Below are 22,394 nucleotides of genomic sequence, written 5' to 3'. Positions count from 1 at the left end.
TGCAGACAGTGCATGTGTGCTCATCCTGGACTGCACCACTTTGGATTGCAGGTGGGGGTATTGTGGGAGGGAATGCTTTCTTCATGTCAAACCCCACACACACCTAGAAAAGCTGCATATCCAGGAGAAGACTGCCCCATGACCTTTCTTCCTGGCATGCTAAGATGGATCTTTCATTTTAACTCCAAGCCTGCAGATTCCCCACCAGCCTTCCTAAAGCTGTTTGGCTGTTTTTCAACATGCGTTTTTGCTCTATGTGTTTGCTGCGGACGACTTCAAAACCTTACCAAGGGCAAAGCCAACCCCACCATTAGGCCCGATGAGTCCATAAAGATTTTGAGCCAGGGGGACCTGTAGAACGAAAGAAATGAAATGGGGGTAAGGCCTGGAAAGGACAATAAAAGCCAAAACAGTGCCCTGCCTCTTATTTCCTTTACAGCATGGGCAGGCAAATTAAGGCCCGGGGGCCGGATCTGGCCCAATCGCCTTCTAAATCCAGCCTGCGGATGGTCCAGGAATCAGCGTGTTTTTACCTGAGTAGAATGTGTCCTTTTATTTAAAATGCATCTCTGGGTTATTTGTGGGGCATAGGAATTCATTCATCCCCCCCCCATTCAAAATATAGTCCAGCCCCCCACAAGGTCTGAAAAAGTTTGCCGACCCCTGCTTTACAGACTTAAAAGCATGGATATGTGAGTTCAACACCTGGATATGAAATGAGAGCACTGGCAGAGGAACGGGGGGGGGGGCAGGGGAAGAGCACCCCCGGCACCATCAGGGAGACGGTGCCATTGCAACCGTCCCCCACGGGCATGCGCCGCGCGCACCCCACCGTGCTAGGCGCCACGCCCCCACAGGCGGCACGCATGCCCCCAGGACACATGCCCCACCCTGTGGGGTGTGCGCCAGCCACACCCCTGCCTGCTCTCCTCCCCCGGTGCCAGAGCAGGCAGCTTCACCACTGAATGAGAGCACACATCTCAATCCAACATGACGACTCAGGTACCAAGCATGACATTGATTAGGAGTCTTGCGACAAAAACGTCACGGTGTGGAGTGTCCCTATTCAGGGTTCCAGCAAGCCTGCCATGCCCATCCCAGGATACTCCAGCCCTTCAGCTAATCTGTTTCTTGAAGGGAAGGTGCCTGGGACAGTCCTGGCCCTATAGGCCTTGGTGGTACAGAAGGCTCTTCCAGGGGTTCCCTGCTGGATAGCCTCGGATCCAGAGGTCGTCTGATCTTCTGCAGCATGTTCAAGGTCACGCTCCTGCCGCTTATCTGGTGAGTCTGCAGCGTCTGACTCTGTGCCTGGATTGCTGCTGGTTTCATGGGGAGTGCTTAAACCACAGTTTCCTGGTTTGGACATGGTAGGAAACCATGGCTTGACAATTCATATACAGGTGAAATTCGGAAAATTAGAATATGGTGGGAAAGTTCATTTATTTCAGTAATTCAATTTAAAAGGTGAAACTAATAAATGAGATAGACTCATGACATGCAAAGTGAGATATGTCAAGCCTTTATTTGTTATAGTTGTGATGATCATGGCTTGCAGCTGATGAAAACCCCAAATTAACAATCTCAGAAATTTAGAATATCAAATGAGACCGAGCAATGCAGAAGAGCTGAAGGCTGCTATTGAAGCATCCTAGTCTTCCATAACACCTCAGCAGTGCCACAGGCTGATCGCATCCGTGCCACGCTGCATTGAGGCAGTAATTGATGCAAAAGGGGCCCAAGCCAAGTACTGAGTACATATGCATGCTTCTACTTCTCAGAAGTCCAATATTGCTCTATTTGCAATCCTCGTTTTGCTGATTTCATTTAATATTCTAATTTTCTGAGATTGTTAATTTGGGGTTTTCATCAGCTGTATGCCATAATCATCACAATTAAAACAAATAAAGGCTTGACATATCTCAAGCCTATCTCATACATTAGTGTCACCTTTTCAGTTGAATTACTGAAATAAATGAACTTTTCCACAATATTCTAATTTTCCGAGTTTCACCCGTAAAGATGGGCATGGAAGGAGATGGGCTATGACTTTAATTCGTCACTTGAGCAAACCACTGTTTATTGGAGAGAAACCTAAGTCTGAATTGGGCTACTGCCTTACTATTTGGGTGGGTGGGGGGTGGATTTTGCTCTCCTGGTGGATCATCGGTCTTCATTTCATAGGACAGAAAATACTTGACTAGTCTGCTGCCACCAAATTCTCTTCCAGGATTCCTTTCCCACTCATAACACAGATGGCCAGAGTTAAGCTGGCCCTGCGGCTTCTTGGCCTGGCTCCCCATTACAGCTGATTTCTCTGCATGTCAGTCATGGAATACAGATTCACTAGCGTACTCACGCAAAGGAGGCTGACTCCCACTACCACCATCCCAATCAGTGAGCAGAGCCACCTATAAAGAAAAGGCAATTGGTGTGTGTGAGAGAGAGATCCCAGAACATGATCTGAATGGCACAGCAACCTTTCTGAAGCTAAGCAGGTTGAATAAAACTGACAATCTCATGCTGCTGTCACACAGATCTACGATGACACCACACTTGGAATACTATGTGCAGTTCTGGTTGTACATCTCAGAAAGGGTACTGTTGACCCAGAAAAGGGAAAGAAGGGGGCAAACAGGGGGCTGGATTTGCAGCCCTACAAATAAAGGTTACATTTGATGTTATTTCATTTAGGAAGAAAGCAGCATGAAAGGGGAAGCCTTTATTAAACTTGGCATGCAAAAAGTCCAAGGCTGGATTGCTGCTTCCAGTCAGCATCCAAGATGGATGGGGCAACGGCACGAATAGTTTTTTTAAGGCAAGTCCTGTGTTTCCCAAAAGTCATAAAAGTGACTCACGGATTTGCAGGATTCAAACATCTTTGGGCTCCTCCACTTACCGCCCCATTTTGTTGGCTAGCATCCCAAAGAGGTTGGTACCAATGAGGTAAGACAGGCTAGCAGGCAAGAAAGCTACCCCTGCAAAACAGAGAAGCATCAGTCTGAAATAAAGGCACATGGCATTTTCTGCAAAGGGACAGAATGACCTCGCAGACCTCTCCTTAAATCCCTGTTACATGCAGAGATACATACAGAGAGCCCTCTTTATGGAAGCTTTTAATGTTTAATAGACTATTGTATTTTAATATTTTGTTGGAAGCCGCCCAGAGTGGCTGGGGTAACCCAGCCAGATGGGCGGGGTATAAATAAATTATTATTATTATCATTGCAGCAGCGGACACCTACAGGAGGCCAATCCTCTAACAATGGTCAGGGACAATAGGTCTTGTTAAACCAATACGTATGCATTGAAGATATGTCGCTATATATATTTATAGAGGGGGGGAGGGACAAGATTTTAAAATAGGATGAAACATATTTGTAGAGGACCAGTCTAACAATGGGTATTAGCCATTATAACAAAATTAAACCTCCAGCTATAATGGTGTTATTGGCTGAATACCAGTTGCCTGATGGGAAACCCAGCCAGATGGGCAACGTATAAAAATAATAGCTATTATTATTATTATTATTATTATTATTATTATTATTATTATTATTATTATTATTATTATTATCATCATCATCCACTTCCTCTCCAAACTGCACAGGTATCATGTTCTCAAAACTCTGGTGGGTATCTCATTCACAAACACAGAGAGATTCCCAGCTATCAGGAGACCATCCCTTAAACATGGCCTTCAAGCTCTGCTTGTGGGATTTCAATAATGATGATGATGATGATGATGATGTATTTGTACTCCATCCATCTGACTGGGTTGCCCAGTCTGAATAGCATCTGAATAGCTACAACTGGAAAGTGGATGATTGACCAAATGAGCCATCCAGTAAGGCTATTCCTAAGTAGTCTTAAGGGGAGAAAGAGGGGCACATATAATAAAAAAACTAGATTCCATGTTGCCAATTGTGGTGAAAGGTGGGACTCAGACTGGGTATCATTGCCTTAACTAGACTTCCCCACTACTGGCTCCCTGGATGTTGTTGAACTATAACCTCCACCAGCTCCATCCAGCATAGGCAGTTGTCAGGGATGATGGGAGATGTAGTCAAGCAACATCTTCAGAGCCCATTTTGTTTTTGTTTTTTGGGGGGGGGCTCCTATGTCTCCTTGTTTTGAAGATGTCATGAGATAATCTTACCCCTAGCTCCTTTGATCATTTGCAAAATCTTGGCTGAGATATACTCCTGAATCCCTGGGCATCATAGATATTCCATACCTAAGTTGTATTCAAAACAAGTTCCATGGCAGACCCCTTTTTTAAACTAGTCCATATGAAACCAACCCATTTCCTCCCTCACTCCAGCCTCATGCTCTGGACCAAGAGAACAGCAATTTGATCTGCAGTTATAATTAAATCCAAATCAAATATTTGACAGGCTGTCGGTTGGCAGTTGCTTAGCTTTAATTTACTCTCCTCCGGCTTACAAATGTGTTGCAGGCACCTCTGTTTGCCTGGATATGTCACAGCATCCTTATTGAAACCCAGCCATTTGTGTTTAATTTCCTCTAAGATAAACCCTTATGTTTATCTTGCCAGTGCTCTGGGAAAATCCATGCTCTTCTGCTTGTGAAACACCAGGTTAGGCAAATAAAAGCAATAATTGAAAAATGCCCTGTGCCAATAGTTCAAAAATACTCAAAATGATGATGATGTCATTCGTCGGCCTTAAGAACGTAAGATAAACCAGGTCAAAGGCCCCTATAGTCCAGCATCCTGTTCTCACAGTGGCTAACCCAGGCACCCCCAACCTTCAGCCCTCCAGATGTTTTGGACTACAATTCCCATCATCCCTGACCACTGGTCCTGTTAGCTAGGGATCAAGGGAGTTGTGGGCTGGAGGGCCGCAGGTTGGGAATGCCTGGGCCAACCAGATGTTGCTGCAAAGACCACAAATGCAACCTGAGTGCAACAGACGGTTAAGTCTAGTCAAAGGAGAATCTGGGGTTGCGGCGCTCATCTCGCTTTCAGGCCAAGGGAGCCAGCGTTTGTCCACAGACAGCTTTCTGGGTCATGTGGCCAGCAGGACTAAACCACTTCTGTCTGGCACAACAGAACACCATGACAGAAACCAGAGCACACGGAAATGCCATTTACCTTCCCACCACAGCGGTACTTATTTATCTACTTGGACTGGTGTGCTTTCGAACTGCTAGGTTGGCAGGAGCTGGGACAGAGCAACAGGAGCTCACCACCGTCGCATGGATTCAAACCGCCAACCTTCCGATCAGCAAGCCCAAGAGGCTCAGTGGTTTACACCACAGTGCCATCCGCGTACTGTTACAGCTGTTACAATCTACTTGCTCATTGTTAGGTTTTATCTACTGGACTGGAACCATGTTTAATTAATCGGGCTTAAGGTTCCATTGTACTCATAGGATCATAGAATTGTAGAGTTGCAAGGGACCATCTAGTCCAACTCCCTGCAACGCAGGAATCTCAGCTAAAGCATCCAAGACAAATGGTCATCCAACCTCTGCTTAAAAACCTCCAAGGAAGAAGGAGAGCCCACTACCTCCTGTGGGAGCCCATTCCACTGTCAAACATCTCTTACCGTCAGAAAGCTACTCTTAACATTTAGTCAGAATCTCCTTTCTTGTAACTTGAATCCATTGATTTGAGTCTTACAGTCCGGATCAGAAGAAAACAAGCTTGTTTCATCTTCCGTGTAAAGCCCTTGAGATGTTTGAAGATGGCTCTCCTCTCACTCTCCTCTTTTTCAGGTTAAACATGCCCAACTCCCTCAACTGTTCCTCATAAGGCTTGCTCCATATGAGCTGGGGCTATTTATTATTTTATTGCCCTTAGTTATTTATTTATTGCATTCATATATCACTTTTTTGTACAAGGAGTTCAAGGTGGCATACATACATGGTTCAATGACAACCAACACTCAGGTCTATTGATTTCAATAGGTGTACTAGTAGGACTAACATTGGATACAACTCAATGACTGGCCCAGGATCACGCAGTGGACAACTATAACAAGCAGGGATTTGAACCAGTGTGCCAGTAACACAGCTGATGTGTACGTGTATCTCACACATGATGGGAAGTGACTTGAGAGTTGACAAAGTGCTAGGTTCCAGAGCAGAGGACTATAAGGCTCTCCACTGTTCATGAAGGGGTAGGAGTCTGGGGGGATAGGCTGGCAAGAAAGGATAAAAAGTTCTCAAACAACTCCAGCTCCAGCCCTTATGGAGCAAGTTGTCATCTTGGAGCTATCCAAGGTCCTGCAGTACCAATCTGGTGGTACCCAGATGTCCATTGTTCTGCATAGTCTCCTGTTCATGGTCCAAACAAGGCAACTGCCCTGAAAAGAGAGCAGTGGGATCTTTGCCACTAATGCAGAGATGAGGAATCAGCAGCCTTCCATATGTAGTCAGATTTCATCTCCCATCAGCCCCAGGCAGCAGTGATCAGGAATAGTGGTAGTCTAGCAACATCTTATCCTCAATTTCAGAATAGCGATTCCTCTTTCTTCTTCCCATGTTTCACAGGTTCTGTGTCTCTCGTTTGTAACATCCTTCTCATCCTTCTTTGCTCCACTGCTTGTTCTTAGAAGCGAGCAGAAAGGTCATGCTCACAGGCCCTTGTTTAGCCAAGGCTTTCTGCTGACTAACTGGTAGTTAACTTGATTAGTGGCTCTCGGGAGCACTACTGAGCCTAGGTAGCAATTTAATTTGGGAAGAAAGCATAGCTGAGAGCATCCCCCCAGGCCCCTCCTCCCCAAATTGAATTTCGGGGGGGGGGGCGTTTTACAGAAAAGGTAGGCAATTTCATCTCATTATCCAGTCTCCAAGGCAGCGCATAATTGCCATGTACCGAGTCACTCTTCCTGTGCCTCTGAAGATACCTTTGTTGTTGCTATTTTAAATCTGTAGGTGCACCTTCAAAAGCCATGTTGTTTGATATGGTTGTGTTGGTGGGGGTGGGGTGGGTTCCTCTTGAAGTTAGCAGTTGGAGGCATGGGTGGAAAAGTGCTCTCGCACCTAGTTGCACGCAAAACCATGCACATTCAGGTCCAAGTCATTTTACTAGCTAAGGTGAAGATAATGCCCCATCTATTCCATATATTGAAGCCAAGTGGGCTGCAAGTTGACTCTTGGGGCACTTCCAGACTGCAGCTATTTTCAGATGGGATTAAATCACACATTGGCAAATTCATGGTGTGCAATTAATCAGCCTTCCCAGTCTTGCACAGCGGACCAATTCCCGAAAAGATCACAGCATTTGTGATAAGGAGAGTGATGAGGAAAGGTAGTAGAAAGTGTGGGATAATGCTAGCATTGACAGAATGTTGTTTAACCTCTACACACACACACACACTCAAAGTAGGTGTTCATTAAATAGCCAACTGCATCTAACTCCACACAAAAGGAATCAAAATGAATGCTCAGTAAATAGCCAACCTCTTCTAATCTCTCTGGAAACAAATTAGAATGAATTTTCATTAAATAGCCAACATTGTCTAATCTCCCTGGAAACAAATCAGAATGAACTCTCAAATAAGTAGGTTGTCTCAAAGTCCTTTTACCTCAAGGCTAGTGATGGGAGTGCCTAATCCATGGGTAGGCAAACTAAGGCCCGGGGGCCAGATCTGGCCCAATCGCCTTCTAAATCTGGCCTGCGGACGGTCCAGGAATCAGCATGTTTTTACATGAGGAGAATGTGTCCTTTTATTTAACATGCATCTCTGGGTTATTTGTGGGGCTTAGGAATTCGTTCATCCCCCCCCCCCCCAAAATATAGTCTGGCCCCTCACAAGGTCTGAGGGACAGTGGACCGGCCTCCTGCTGAAAAAGTTTGCTGACACCTGGTCTAACCTGCACACCTGAGGACAGCAGGTTAACAAAGCAGAATGCATTGCACACAGAGCCCTAGAATGGCTAGGGAGCTCAAGAGGAATGGCAGGGGGCTGCTGCTGCTGACCACCATCCCAACACCTGCCACCCGAGAATTGCCCCCCAAGACCTCACAATCACCTGAAAGTCACTCCTTGGCTACTTCAGACCCCCTTTGGCTAAAGGCTAGTGGCCTTTGCCAACTGATAGCCAGGAAGGATATGAAAAGGAACCTACCCAGTTGCCACTCTGGGGAGCACATGGTTTGCATCATCCAAATGGGCAAAGTGGCTTCGAGGATCGCAACCCCCATGTTGGCAAAGCAGATTGAGCCTGGAGGGAGATGAGAGATACCTGCATGGTCACCATTCTTGTTAAGAAAGCAAAAGGCAAAGCAATCCCCCATCATCCCTGAACATTGTCCATGCCAGCGGTGGCTGATGGGAGCTGGGTGTCCAACAGCATTTGGAGGGCTACAGCTTCCCCACGCCTGGTGCAGAGAATCCCAGAAGCTCCAGAAGTAGCATATTTTGAAGCCCCTTTTGGCAATATGAATTAATAAATAATCAGAATACAAATAAGTTCCCGCCGATGCCCAGAGGTAAAGGAATTCTGGAATAAAATCCTAAAGGTTATTAATGAACTGTTTAAAGTGAAGCTTCCAAAAGACTTTGATTTCATGACAGTGGGTATACTTGGAAACATGGCTATAGAGAAAGGGGACCAGTTTACTTTCAAAGCTATGATATTAGCGGGAAAGGCAACGATAGCTTTAGGTTGGAAAGATAAAGAAAAATGGACAGTAGAGGCATGGAATAGTTATTTGTTTGAACTTATTCAGTTGAGCATTGTCGCAGTAATGTCACAGGAAACATCGTGGAAGGACAAGTCCACCACGATAAGGAACAGATGGAACTCCTATCTTCAATGGATAGAAACTACTGGAACAAAAGACATTTGGTGGAAACTAAAGACGCTATGCCTGTGGCTGAGGATGATTGTTTGAACCCTTCCAACGGATATGGGGGGGGAAGGGAGGGGAAGGGAAAATTGTACGGGAAATTTTAAAACTGGAAGGAGATAATGTTGTTAGGATATTTCCGTTCCACCTTAAAAGGGAGCAGGCTTTGTGAGTCAGAGTGAAGAAGATGAAGATGAAGAAGATAAATTTATTGTCATTGTCCGTATATACACAGTATACACAACAACGAAAATCAAACACCCACCCAAAGACCGGGTTCACATATACATTTGCACGTATCTCCGACACTCTCATCCTATTCAAACATAATCTATAAAAACATTTCCTGCGCATTTCCTGTTCACAGGATGTTTATGTTATCTATTGCTTTCGTTTTCTCTCTCTCTGTCGGAGACACTGACTCAGGCAGGCAATCATGTCTTTCTTTGTTCTGATCAGCACTGAATAAAGCTTGTAAATAATGCTCTCCTGCGTGCAACTTTTGGCTGTGCATTATCTGCTGATAGAGCGTGCATGAGCTCTAGAAGAAACTCATGTCGCTAATCGCTGATACTGCGTGACTACGGGAGATCGATGGATCGTCCGGCAGACGGCTTGGGGCCATGATGGACTTTATCTCCCTGGCAGTATCCCAATGTAAAAAGCCCGAAATAATAATAACAATAAAAAAACAAATAAGTTCTCCCCGCAAATGAAAATGGGGACCTCCCTATTCTCAACCCAACAGATCTTGTTTCTTTCCACTGTTTCCCTCGGCATGTATTTCATTGAAATAATCAAACATTCAAAGTGACAAAAGCAGTAGAATCAGAGGAGCAAAGGTTCACTAAAACAGGGGAGACTCACCTGCAGCCAGGGCTGGCCCAAGACGTTTTGCTGCCCCACGCAAAGGGGAAAATGCCTCCCCCTTCAATGTACAGAAGGTGAGTGAAATGGCAGGTGAATCTGCCTTCAACAAGGTGGTGAGGCATCCTTCTCCACCACACCTAAGGTAGCAGGAGGAGCTTTACAGTATCCAGAACTTTAGAGGACCCAGAAGGGGGAACATGTGGCAACAGAGAAGAATGGAGCTGCTGCTGTTCCAGAGCATCTGCTGCCTGAGGCAGCTGCCTCCTCATGCCCAATGATAGGGCTGGCGCTACCTGCAGCGCTCCAGAACTGCAACTCCCATCAGCCCCAGCTAGCATGGCCAGTGATCAAGATGGTGGCAGTTTTAGTCCAGAAGCAGCTGGAGGGCCACATGTCGGCTAGTCCTGCTCTTAGAAAAGGGAGCTGCTTTTTAATTAATTTATTTTATTAATAAATGTGTTTGTTTTGCCCTCCCCCTTGATTGATGCTTGGGGTTTAGTTTTGTTTCTGGGAGGGGTGCACATATTTTCTGAAGTTTATAAAAATGTTCCTCTCGCCAGCTCCATATCCAAAAAAGCTAAATTCCAGTGAAGAATATCCATGACCCCAAATATCCAGGAGGAAGGCATGGCGACTTACCTGCTGCAATCAAAATGTAAGGGTCTCCTAGCAAGGTCAACAGCGGAGTCCCTTTCGTACTCTGGAAGACACACAGAAAAAGGTAGATTTTATTTTTTGCAATAATTCTAAAACAATTAAAAAACTAATAAGTGTATGTTGTACCTACCTCAGGCGAAATCTTTGATGGATGTAAGATACAAAGCTGTAAAGCTAACACAGAAATATTGTTACTGGCTTGCTTTTCTTGGAATGTCATTTCAACTTTGCTCTTAATGGTGATGTTTTGATGCTCCCTCTCTTTCAATTTATTGCTTCACTCACTCCCCACAAATCCTGGGAACTGTGGTTTACCCTTCACAAGAGTTACAATTCCCAGCATACTTATCAAACTACAGTTCCCAAGATTCTCTGCAGGGGGGAAAGTCATGGGAGTTAAATGTATGGTGAGGCTGTGATCTCGGCTCTCATTTGGCTTTGGAGCTTGGGCGGTCAAATCCTAAGCAAATTTATCCAGAAATAAGTCCCACTATGTTTAGTGATATTTACTTCAAGGGAAATATATTCATCTCTGCCAAGCTAAGCAGTTGGCTCCTTACCTTTCTCGCCCTGACCTAGCCACTGTGATCCATGCGACGGTCACCTCGAGACTTGATTATTGAAACTCACACTACATGGGGCTGCCCTTGAGACTGACGCAGAAACTCCAGCGGGTGCAGAATGCTGCGGCGAGACTCCTTACGGGGTCCTCGCTGCGAGATCACATTCACCCGGTGCTATACCAGCTGCACTGGCTCTCAGTGGAGTACAGGATTAGGTTTAAGGTGCTGGTTTTAACCTTTAAAGCCTTATACAGCCTAGGACCCTCGTACCTATGGGACCGCCTCTCCTGGTATGTCCCATGGAGGCCCTTACGGTCTTCAAACAAAAACATCTTGGAGGTCTCGGGCTACAGGGAGGTTAGGCTGGCCTCAACCAGAGCCAGGGCTTTTTCGGCTGTGGCCCCAATCTGGTGGAACACTCTGTCACAAGAGACAAGGGCCCTGCGGGACTTGACATCTTTCCACAGGGCCTGCACCAGGCCTTTGGCCAAGGCACAGTCTGACCCCCCTCCTTTGGTAATCCTCATAGAACTCTAGCCCAACGGTTGCCATTAATTTGATTCTGAATTGATTTTATAATGAATTGATTGTAGAATGCTGTGTTACTTTTACTGTTGGTAGCCGCTCTGAGCCCTGCTTCGGCTGGGGAGGGTGGGATATAAATAAAATTTTATTATTATTATTGAAGGACTACAGCCTGATGAGATCCCATCCACAACGTGCACTTAAGGCACATTTAAAGCATTTGACTTCCCCCAAAGAATCCTGGGACCAATAGTGTATTCCTCATAAAAGTAAAGGTAAAGGACATAGGTGGCGCTGTGGTCTAAACCACTGAGCCTCTTGGGCTTGCCAGTCAGAAGGTTGGGGTTTGAAACCGTACAACAGGATGAGCTCCTGTTGCTCTGTCCCAGCTCCTGCCAAATTAGCAGTTCGAAAGCACACCAGTGCAAGTATATAAATAGGCACCACTGTGGCGGGAAGGTAAACAGTGTTTCTGTGCGCTCTGGCTTCCATCACGGTGTTCCGTTGTGCCAGAAGCGGTTTAGTCATGCTGGCCACATGACCCGGAAAATTGTCTGTGGACACGCACAGGCTCTCTCGGCCTGAAAGCGAGATGAGCGCCACATCCCCATAATCACCTTTGACTGGACTTAACTGTCCAGGGGTCCTTTACCTTTTTTACTCCTCAAAGAACTATAATTCCCAGCACACCTCAAAACTACAGTTCCCAGGGTTCTTTTGAATAAGCCATGTAATTTAACTGTGTGTTAAGTGGATTTTAAATGTTTGGTGTGGGTATTGCCTCAGTCACACAGTTGTCTTGATTCTGCCACTGGTGGTGTCATCATGGTAGGGTTTCCACACCCCTACGCACCAGAATGAGCATGGGGGTCCTCAAATGCACCACAGCTGGCTCAACACATTTTGAAGGGAGTTTTGAAGTTCTACATCGAAAGAAGTCCTGCCCCACACAGGCCTTGTAAGACCATTAAGTCCAGAGCCTAAAATTGCCAAACTGCCCTACTGCGTGACACCCCAGAGAGCTACTCACCTCCATCCAAAAGAGCTAAGAATGCCAAGATCATAAAAGGAGATGATTTCCCAACAAATTCATACATGACACTTCCAAAAGGAGCACCGACTGCAAGGAAAACAGTGATGATCAGTGCTCCATCAGTGTTGGAAAAAGCAACCATAGAAACAGAAAGAGGTTTATAGCAGTGGGGAACCCTTCTCACCCCCAAGGGCAGCATTCAATTGAAATATTGAATTGAAATACTTTATTGTCACTTGTACAACTTGTATACAGTGAGATTACACGAGGACCTCCCACTCAGACCTCTTAGTCTTAATTAACCTCGTTTACTGACGCACACCCACCAAACCCAAAAGTCAGTTGCCCTGTTGTTATATTTTAATTCAGCAGCCTAACAGCCCATGGATAGAAGCTGCTCTCTATCCTGTTGGTGCGACTAAATCATGCTTCTATATCTTCTGCCTGAGGGCAGGAGATCAAGAAAGTGCCGGCTAGGGTGTGAATCATCCCTGAGAATTTTCCTCACTCTCCTGAGGCAACGTTCTTCCGCTATTTCATCCAGTGGATTCACGGGACAGCCCATAATATCTTGTGCTGTATACACCACCCTCTGTAGGCACTTCCTATCAGTTGATGTCAAACCAGCATACCAAACCATGATGCAGTATGAAAGGACACTTTCTATTGTTGACCGGTAGAAGGAGATCATCAGATGTTGATTGACATCGTTCTTCCGCAATACTCTGAGGAGATGGAGTCTCTGTTGGGCTTTCTTAACCACCTGGGTTGTATTTATTTTCCAAGTAAGGTCTTTGTGGAGTGTGGTGGTCTTCACTGAGATAAACTCCATTCCTCAAGTGGCCAGTGGCCAGCAGAGCCAGAGGAAAACTGGGTGAAGCAGCAAATGTGAATGTTGGCATTGTACAGTAGGTTAGTTTCTACTACGCAGAAGCAAACACTCTCCATGCTCTCCATGCAGATCAAAGGTAGAGGCATGAGCCGAGTTCAAGAACACATTTCAGCCAGGCAAAACTGCCAAAAAGGGGCATGAAACAGGGGCAGTGTATCTGGTATGGCCTGAGGAGATTCCCAAGGCTTGGATAGCTGCATTTGGTCTTCAGAGTCCGAGGTTCCATATTCCTGCCTCTGAGGAACAGCACCTGATTCCTCCAAGACTTCAAAATGAAGGGTAAGGTAAAGGTAAAGGGACCCCTGACCATTAGGTCCAGTGATGGCCGACTCTGGGGTTCCGGCGCTCATCTTGCTTTATTGGCCGAGGGAGCCAGCGTACAGCTTCCGGGTCATGTGGCCAGCATGACTAAGACGCTTCTGGCGAACCAGAGCAGCACACAGAAATGCCGTTTACCTTCCCGCCAGAGCAGTACCTATTTATCTACTTGCACTTTGACGTGCTTTCGAACTGCTAGGTTGGCAGGAGCAGGGACCGAGCAATGGGAGCTCACCCCATCACAGGGATTCGAACTGCCGACCTTCTGATCGGCAAGTCCTAGGCTCTGTGTGGTTTAACCCACAGCGCCATCCACGTCCCTTCAGAATGAAGGTAGTTCGCTTCAATGGAGTGGAGGGGAGAGAGGTTGCTAGCAGGATTGTACAAATCATTTTTATTCTTTATGATCTCCCATTTATTAATACTGTTACTGTTCATACAGAGGCATCAGTGCACATTTACACATTCTTAGGGTGTTTCATACAGTCTCCTGCCCCAAGACGTATCCCTGCGCCTAAGAAGCCTTGAACATGAATTGGGGAAGACAAGAGGAAGAAAAGGAGGAGGAAGAGGAGGAGGAGGAAGAGGAGGAGGAGGAAGCAGGTACTGTAAGGTGAGCAGACTGTGAGTCTATCGTTGAGACAGAGAGGAGGGGAAAGTGGGGAGATAATTGGCTAGTTTAAGCCCCTGAGAGCTTACGGCATCATGGAGATTTGGACCTCCCTGCTTCTTGACATACTGTAAGGCAGACGCCTTCACTAGACTGTTTTCATTACCTGCTAAAAACAGTTTTGTTTAGGCAAGCCTGTTCAGACGAGTAGAATGTTGGCATGCGTTTTAATTTGGTTTTTTGCTTATCGTTGATTTTTATTGTTTATAACAGTTTAAATACTGAAGTTGTTTTTACCTCTGTGTGTTTTCATCTGATGATTGTATTGTTTTATTCTTTCTGTAAACCGCTTTGAGGTTTTTATTGCCATCAAGCAGAATACTGTATACAATTTGTGACATAACTAAACAACCTGCCTGGATCTAAGTGGGCATCACAAATTAGAAATAGTGGTTCAGGGGAGCACAGGAATGTGATACTTAGCAACAGGCTAGTGGATAAACACAGCGCAGTGGACAGAGTGTGTTGGGCTTGGGTGATGAAGACTCAGGAATGAGGAGGAGGCTCATTCTTTAGCCCAGCAGAGGTCGTCATCATCCTTCATCATTGGCCATGCTGGCTGAGGCTGATGGGAGTTGGAGTCCAGCAATGCCTGATGGGTCCCAGGTCTAATTAGACGGGATAATGGAAGCTGAGCAAAGGAAAGACTGAAGCAGTATAGAGAGGCTATGTTCTGACATTTCTACCTGTTTGCTGTGGATGTGAAGGATTACTCACCCAGCACTCCCAAAGCCAGCCCCCCCAAGGCTATTCCCATGGCATTTCCCCTCTCGTTGTCATCCGTGTATACACTTGCTAGCATCCCCAGACCTGCAAACAGAGAGAATAAAGCTACTGTGGTGAAGTGGTAAGCGTGTTGGGCTACAACTTAGGAGCCCAGGGTTCAAATCTCCACTCATCTGTGAAGCTCCCTGTGTGACCTTGGGCCAATCCTCGTCTCTCAGTCTAACCTCCTCACAGGATTGTTTTGAGGGCAAAAAGGGAAGCAGGAGAGCTATGCCTGAGCTCCTTGGAGGAAAGGTGGGCTATAGGTAGTGAAGAAATAAGTTTTGAGTGTCACTCTGGACTCCTCATTTAGTAGCACAGGAGGCTGCCTTATAGAGTGCAAGGTCATTGGTCTATCTGACTATCTGGCAAGTGGGCAGTAGCGTCCGTTGGGGGTGCAGGAGGCAAGGAAGCCAGCAGCGGGTAGAGCCAGAGTCAAGGGAAGCTCTTTGTAGTTTTGTCCCATCATCCATATTGAGCTCTACAAGGGCAACTCTGAGATTAAGGAGAAGGAAGCTCCCAACCAGAGGTATGATGGCAGGAAGATGGGGTCTGGTTGAAGGTTGACAGGTTAGTGGGGTACCAGCTCTTTAGGGTTTTAGACAGGGTCCTAGTCCTACCCGAAGATGCCAGGGAGAGAACCTGATACCTTTTCCACACAACGCATGTGTTACACCCCCTCCTCTATGGTGTACCTTCTAAAGTAAAAAGAAAAGGTAAAGGAACCCTGGACAGTTAAGTCCAGTCAAAGGCGATTATGGGGTTGCGGGACTCATCTTGCTTTTAGGCAGAGGGAGTCGGCGTTTGTCCACAGACAGCTTTCCACGTCATGTGGCCAGCATGACTAAACCGCTTCTGGTGCAATGGAACACCGTGATGGAAACCTGAATGCATGGAAACACTGTTTACCTTCCCACCACAGCTGTGCCTATTTATCTACTTGCACTGGTGTGCTTTCACACTGCTAGTTTGGCAGGAACTGGGACAGAGAAACGGGAGCTCACCCCGTTGCGGGGATTCTACCTGCTGACCTTCCAACTGGCAAGCCCAAGAGACTCAGTGGTTTAGACCACAGTGCCACCCTCTCCAGGTAGCATGTAGCTACAGCTGCAGCCCCTCTATGAAGAGTCCTCTCCTGCTGCCTTTGCACACAGGGACTGGGCTGGTGTCTGCTGGCACCCCAGGATACAATCGTTTTTACCTGCAACAGACGAACAGGCAGAGCCAATGCCTTGGAGCGCTCGGGCGATGAACAGCAAAGTGTAGGTACTCGAGAACGCAAACACTAAGAGAAGGAAACAGATGTGCCCAGTTGTAACAGTGGCATAGTCAGGTTATTGGTTTGATGTTTGTGAAGTGCTTTAAACCCTCTGCAGCAGAGATGGGGAACATTCTCTCAAGGCCCGCATTCTCTTGCCAGCAACTTTCTGATGGCCATGTGCCTGTGTTGGGCGGGGCCAGAGACAAAAGTGGGCGGAGCATGTAATCTGAGGGAAGTTCTGAGGGCCAGACAAACAGGCTTGGAGGACCATGTTTGGCCCCTTGGCTTGACGTTCCCCAGCCCTGCCCCATGATATTGCTGCTTCTGTTATTGCTATTGCATCTTATTTGTAGTCTATGTTGAGAATCCCAAGCTGAAAAGGAGGAATGTACAGTGGTACCTTGGGTTACTAACGCTTCAGGTTACAGACTCCGCTAACCCAGAAATAGTACCTCGGGTTAAGAATTTTGCCTCAAAATGAGAACAGAAATCGCGCGGCAGCGGGAGGCCCCATTAGCTAAAGTGGTACCTCAGGTTAAGAACAGTTTCAGGTTAAGAATGGACCTCCGGAACGAGTTAAGTTCTTAACCACAGATACCACTGTAATTATAACAGCAGCAGTTATCAATACCTCTAATTCCTTCAGCCCTCCAGATGTCGTTGAACTACAACTCCTGTCAACACCAGCAAGCATTGACAAAGGTGAGGGATGATGGGAGTTGTAGTTCATGAACACCTGGAGGGCCCAAGATTCCCCACGCCTGCTCTAATAGCAAACACAGATGGTGAGTGCTGACAGGATTTGAGCCAAAATAGGGCTTGAGAAACAAGAGGGCTGTGGTTTGCAGAAGTACAACAAACATATATAAGAATGTAAATGTCTAAGGGAAGACTGAGAAATAAAACAGCCCAGTGGCGTAGCGTGGGGGGTGCAGGGGGGGCCGGCCGCACCGGGCGCAACATCTGGGGGGGGCGCGCTCGCACGCGCAGCTCTCTGCCCCTACCTGGCTCACTCACTCTCTCTCAGCGCTGTCACAGATTTCGCAAAAAAATCGCTATTGTCACACAGATCCTCCTCCTAGCCAATCAGGAAGTGGGATCCACTTCCTCATTGGCCGAAAGGTGAATGCATGCAATTGGCTGAGCTGCCGAGCAGGAGGCGGGAGGACTCGAGGAGACGCGGGGAACTGAGTAGAAGCCGCCGCTGCAGGTAAGTCTCTCTGCATTGAAAGGGGGCACGTTGGCCTCTCTGCATTGAAAGGGGGCACACTGGTCATTCTGTTGTTGAGCTGACCAGATGGATTGAAGTTTGGTTGGTTCAACAGTGATGAGACAGATTTCGATCCATACGTAGCTGCTCCAGCTCAACATAAGTTGATGTAAGCCAGTAGGTCTAGCAACCTTTAATTTATTTTATTTTTTTGCTGAAAGAGTAAGGCAATAGGCATGAAGGTGAATAAACATTATGTTAAGAGTAAAGAAATGGTTATACAATGAAGGGGTGCTAAAAGTGCAGCAAGGCATGAAAGTTTTTTTCTTTTTTTTCTTTTTTTAGAATTTTAGCAGAATACTACACCTATATCATGCCATACAAAAAAGAATCTGGTGCACAAGGCAGATGTCCATTGAGAGAGACTTTAATGTAGATTTCAATTCCGCTGTTGAAAAATTTGTGCTAATTAAAAGCAGGTGAATTTAAATTAATCTGTATATACAGATTGATATCTTGCACTTCTATTAAAGAATTACAATTAGAGGTACAGGATTGAGGAAGTTGGCTCCATCTAGCCCAATCTTGGATCATCTCCAGGGTATGGTTCCATTTTGATGTTTAGTTTTTGTTCTTGATATTTTTTGTCGTTTACGATGGTTGTGAGACGACATATAATAGCATGGCCCATGCTAGGTTACTACATTTGTAAATTTGTATTCATAGACCTGCTGAAAATGTGGAGAATGTGTAATGCATGTTCGCACTCAATAAAGTGTTTGAAAATAAACTTGTATTTAGATGCATTTTACTTTAATTACATCAGTATTTTCATAACAAACAATACATGTGCTTAGGGGGTAAGGGTTTCTTTAACTAATCTAGTGGAAGAGACTCGAGTGCTAAAATCCACGGGTTAGGGGGCGCAAATTACTTGCCTTGCCCCGGGTGCTGACAACCCACGCTACGCCACTGAAACAGCCCAATGAGGACTGGTGGGAAGGGAGGAGGAGAATGGAATATTCTGGAGGATGGCATGGTAGGTGAGTCAATGACCTCCACTTGCAGCATTCTGATTATGGGGTGAGCATGAGAATAAATACTGCAGCATTTTGTTACAGGCCTGACTTGTAATAAAGGTTGCAATGTTCTGTAGATTAATTGGTCAGTTTAAAAACTTTTAATCCACGAAAAAGGTGCCCTGATTAATTCAGGCAGCTATTTTTTTATTATTTAAAAATGCTTTTAACACACAAGCTTATAAAATCTGCAGATGGCAAATAACATCACAAAAGAGGTATTTCTCCCCCTTTTCCTCACATAGTAGAAAATGCTTTTTTCCTACATGGATGCCCACTAGAACACATGTGTGTATCCTCTAAGAACAATAACAACAAAAAGCACCCTGCTTGCTTAAAAAAATATTACTTTTACTCATTGGCAAATTTCACAATCTTGTAGACAAGATACCTGAAGGCCAGGTATGAGGTGCAGGATACTTACAAAGGGTGGAGAGGAACATGATGACAAATCCAAGAAACATGGGGATATGGTATCCTATCCTGCAGGGAGAGAAGACATAAGGGTTTGCACTCACTGTTAAGCACACACTTATTCCCCAGACCAGAGAATGTGTCTGTGGAATGGGTTCTGTTTGCAGAATCCTTTGTCCAGAGAAGGTCCACCTCTTTCTGACTTAGCCATCCTTTTGGCACTGAGCAGTTGGGCAGCACCACTGACTGGATATTTTTACTCTATGTCTTTCACAGAGTTAAAAAGCAACACGATAGCATACAATTATACATGGTATGGAAACTGGGTAGAGAAGAGTTTTCTCCTTCTCTCACAGCACTAGAACTTGTAGGCATCCAATGAAGATGATTGCTGGCAGATTCAGGACAGGCAAAAGAAAGTTCTTCACAAAGCGTATAGAGTGGTACCTTGGTTCTCAAAACGCCTTCGTACTCAAACAGCTTGGAACCCAACTACTGCAAACCTGGAAGTAAGTGTTCTGGTCTGCGAACTTTTTTTGGAAGCCGAACATGCTCCATTTTGAGCGTTACGCTTCTGATTCGAGTGCCACACTTCCATTTTGAGTGTTAGGCTGCGGTCTGTCTGTTTTTGCTATTTATTTTGTGTTTTTGTTTTTGTGACTGTGTGGAACCAGTTCAGCTACTGATTGATTGATTGATTGTGTGTCTGCAGTACATTGTTTATTGCTTTCATTTTATGGATCAATGGTCTCATTAAATAGCAAAATCCATGTTAAAAATCTGTTTTAGGGGTTGTTTTTAAAAGTTTGGAACAGATTAATCCGTTTTGCCTTACTTTCTATAGGAAAGCGTGCCTTGGTTTTGGAACACTTTGGTTTTGGAACGGACTTCCGGAACGGATTGAGAACCAAGGTACCACTGTAGTTAAGCTATGGAATTCACTCTTGCAGGAAGCAGTGATGGCCACAACTTGGAGGGCTTTAAAAAAGGATTAGGCAAATTCGTGGAGGATAAAGCTATCAGTAGCTACAAGGCGGGATCCCTGTGCTCTGTCCCCACAGTAAGAGGCAGCGTTGCTTCTGGAAACCTTAGGAGGGAATAATTCTCTTCTGTTCAGGTTCTACAGGTCAGTTGGCTGCTGCCAGAACATGATGCTGGACAAAAAGTGGCCCACTGGCTCTTACGTTCATAGGTTAATGTATATTCATTACAGAATTTTATTTTGCAGTCACATCCACATCATGCATCCACAAAGCACACGATAATCCTGGGAACTGTAGTTTGCTAAGGGTGCTGGGAAATGTAGCTTTGTGAGGGCTAAACTACTGTCCCAATAATTCTTTGAGAAAATTTAATAATATAATAGTAATAATAGTAATAATGATAGCAGTAAAAAAGGTAAAGATAAAGGACCCCTGACAGTTAAGTCCAGTCGCAGACGACTCTGGGGTTGCGGTGCTCATCTCACATTACAGGCCAAGGGAGCCAGCATTTGTCTGCAGACAGTTTTTCTGGGTCATGTGGCCAGCATGACTAATCTGCTTCTGGCGCAATGGAATACCGAAAGCAGAGCAGCGCACTGAAATGCCGTTTACCTTCCCACCAGAGCGGTACCTATTTATCTACTTGCATTTGGGGGCATGCTTTTGAACTGCTAGGTTGGCAGGAGCTGGGACCGAGCAACGGGAGTTCACCCTGTCACGGGGTTTCGAACCTCCGACCTTCTGATCGGCAAGCCCAAGAGGCTCAGTGGTTTAGACCACAGTGCCACCCACGTCTCATGATAGAAGTAGTAGTAGTTAAAAATGCATAAATATTTTTTTAAAAAGAACTCTGGAGCAAGAAAATAATCAGAATAGCTCTTCAATTTACTGTGAATTGTAAACAATGTATTGTTTAAGTTAACTTCAATAAATGAACAGAATAATAATAATAATAATAATAATAATAATAATAATAATAATAATAATAATACATGTGCTTTAAATCAGGGGCGGAGGAAGGGGGTGCGGTGGGTGCGGGCCGCCCCAGGTGTCACCACCGAGGGGGGTGACAAGATGCTGGGCGACATTCACCACGGGGCCTGCGGCATGCCCCAGCCACACGTCTCTCCTGGGAGTGACGCGGTGTCTTGGGCGCCCGCAGGTTCCGTGCTGCCACAGACAGTCCGCCTGCTGCCGCCCCCTCAGCTGTAGGGCGGCTGGGTGGGAGGACGCAGGCAGACTCCTCGGAGGCCCCACTGAGCGTCCTGCCCCTATGGGTGGCTCGCCCCGCCCCTGGCCGCGCCGCCCAAGGCACCCAAGCGGCTTCCTCTGCTACTGCTTTAAATGTATGTTGTGGGTGTGACTGTCTTCTTAAGTGCTTTGGGAATTTTATTGTGGCAAATGATTCATGTATTAAGTAAACCTACAATGACAAGTGCACTCCGTCTACCCTCAAAGAGCCCACCAATGCTGACACCTGCCATGTCTCTCCCTTAGATGAGGCAACAGGCACCACTATTTCCCAACATGCCCCAAAATGCCCAGCATAGTGCCACTCTATTGCAGAAAATTAAAATGAAACCTGGACTGATTGTTTGTCAGCACGCACCACAATGTTGCATATTTGGGACATGGTGGAAAAGTAGCAGCTCATAGCACCCCACTACTCCCCCCCCCTCCATCAAGTAAGCCAAAAGCCAGGAGCCCAGCAAATTTAGTAGGGCACCACAGAGGACACTTTGCTGAGGGACCTCTCAGAGCAGTGTGTGAAATAACTCCCTCAGCCCTCAGTGCTATAGTTTCCTTGCCACCTTTGCAATTCTGTTTGTGACCGGGAGCTGCTGTCTGTGGTTCCTTGAGTACACGAAAGTAAGGGAATAACACCTCCCCCCCCCCAAATGGGCATACCTGTTAGTTAAAGGTCCCACAAATGGGTTGACTAAGAGCTGCACCGTGGCTTTCGAGGCAAAGAGCAGCCCAACGCGAACGTTCTCTTTGGACAGAAAGTCCACCCCATCTGTACAGCTGTTACTCAGCAGCAAAGTGGTCGTGGGAAGGTGAGGGACAAGATTTCTGTCTTGGGTCTCGTTTGCGTGGACCGCAGGGGGATGAGCATGAGAGTCCAAGGTCAGCACTGTGGTTTCGTCATATGGAGAGAGCCCTGAAGCGTAGGGAGCTGTCGAGGAGAGGGCAGCAGTCGTCATCGCTGTGGTCTGAAGAGAAGAGTGGTTTGCGCTTTTGTAGGTGGCAAACAGGAAGGAAGGAATGATCGGCACTGCAAGGAAGTCCGTTGAGAGGTTAGATATTGCACTTCTAGTGGGCAAGACACAAAG

At 46.1% G+C, this 22,394-nt stretch overlaps 1 protein-coding gene across 3 annotated transcripts in view; it reads right to left on the bottom strand.

Moving 5' to 3' along the window:
* SLC18A1 (solute carrier family 18 member A1) overlaps positions 1-22,394 on the bottom strand; it is a 90,034-nt gene that overhangs the window by 6,000 nt on the left and 61,640 nt on the right. For all 3 annotated transcript variants that reach the window (XM_081171703.1, XM_081171705.1, XM_081171704.1), the window contains 11 exons: positions 21,970-22,336; positions 19,089-19,147; positions 16,316-16,399; positions 15,067-15,159; positions 12,467-12,556; positions 10,479-10,522; positions 10,331-10,391; positions 8,098-8,193; positions 2,897-2,975; positions 2,357-2,408; positions 288-351 (listed from right to left, as the gene is read on the bottom strand). In XM_081171703.1, the coding sequence (XP_081027829.1) occupies positions 288-351; positions 2,357-2,408; positions 2,897-2,975; positions 8,098-8,193; positions 10,331-10,391; positions 10,479-10,522; positions 12,467-12,556; positions 15,067-15,159; positions 16,316-16,399; positions 19,089-19,147; positions 21,970-22,336 (1,089 nt within the window). The remainder of the gene's footprint in view (positions 1-287; positions 352-2,356; positions 2,409-2,896; positions 2,976-8,097; positions 8,194-10,330; positions 10,392-10,478; positions 10,523-12,466; positions 12,557-15,066; positions 15,160-16,315; positions 16,400-19,088; positions 19,148-21,969; positions 22,337-22,394) is intronic.

The sequence above is a fragment of the Podarcis bocagei genome, assembly GCF_964188305.1.
Source record: "Podarcis bocagei genome assembly, chromosome: 15".
NCBI lineage: Eukaryota > Metazoa > Chordata > Lepidosauria > Squamata > Lacertidae > Podarcis > Podarcis bocagei.
Note: the sequence above shows the minus strand (reverse complement) of the source record. Positions and strands in the feature narration are given on the sequence as shown.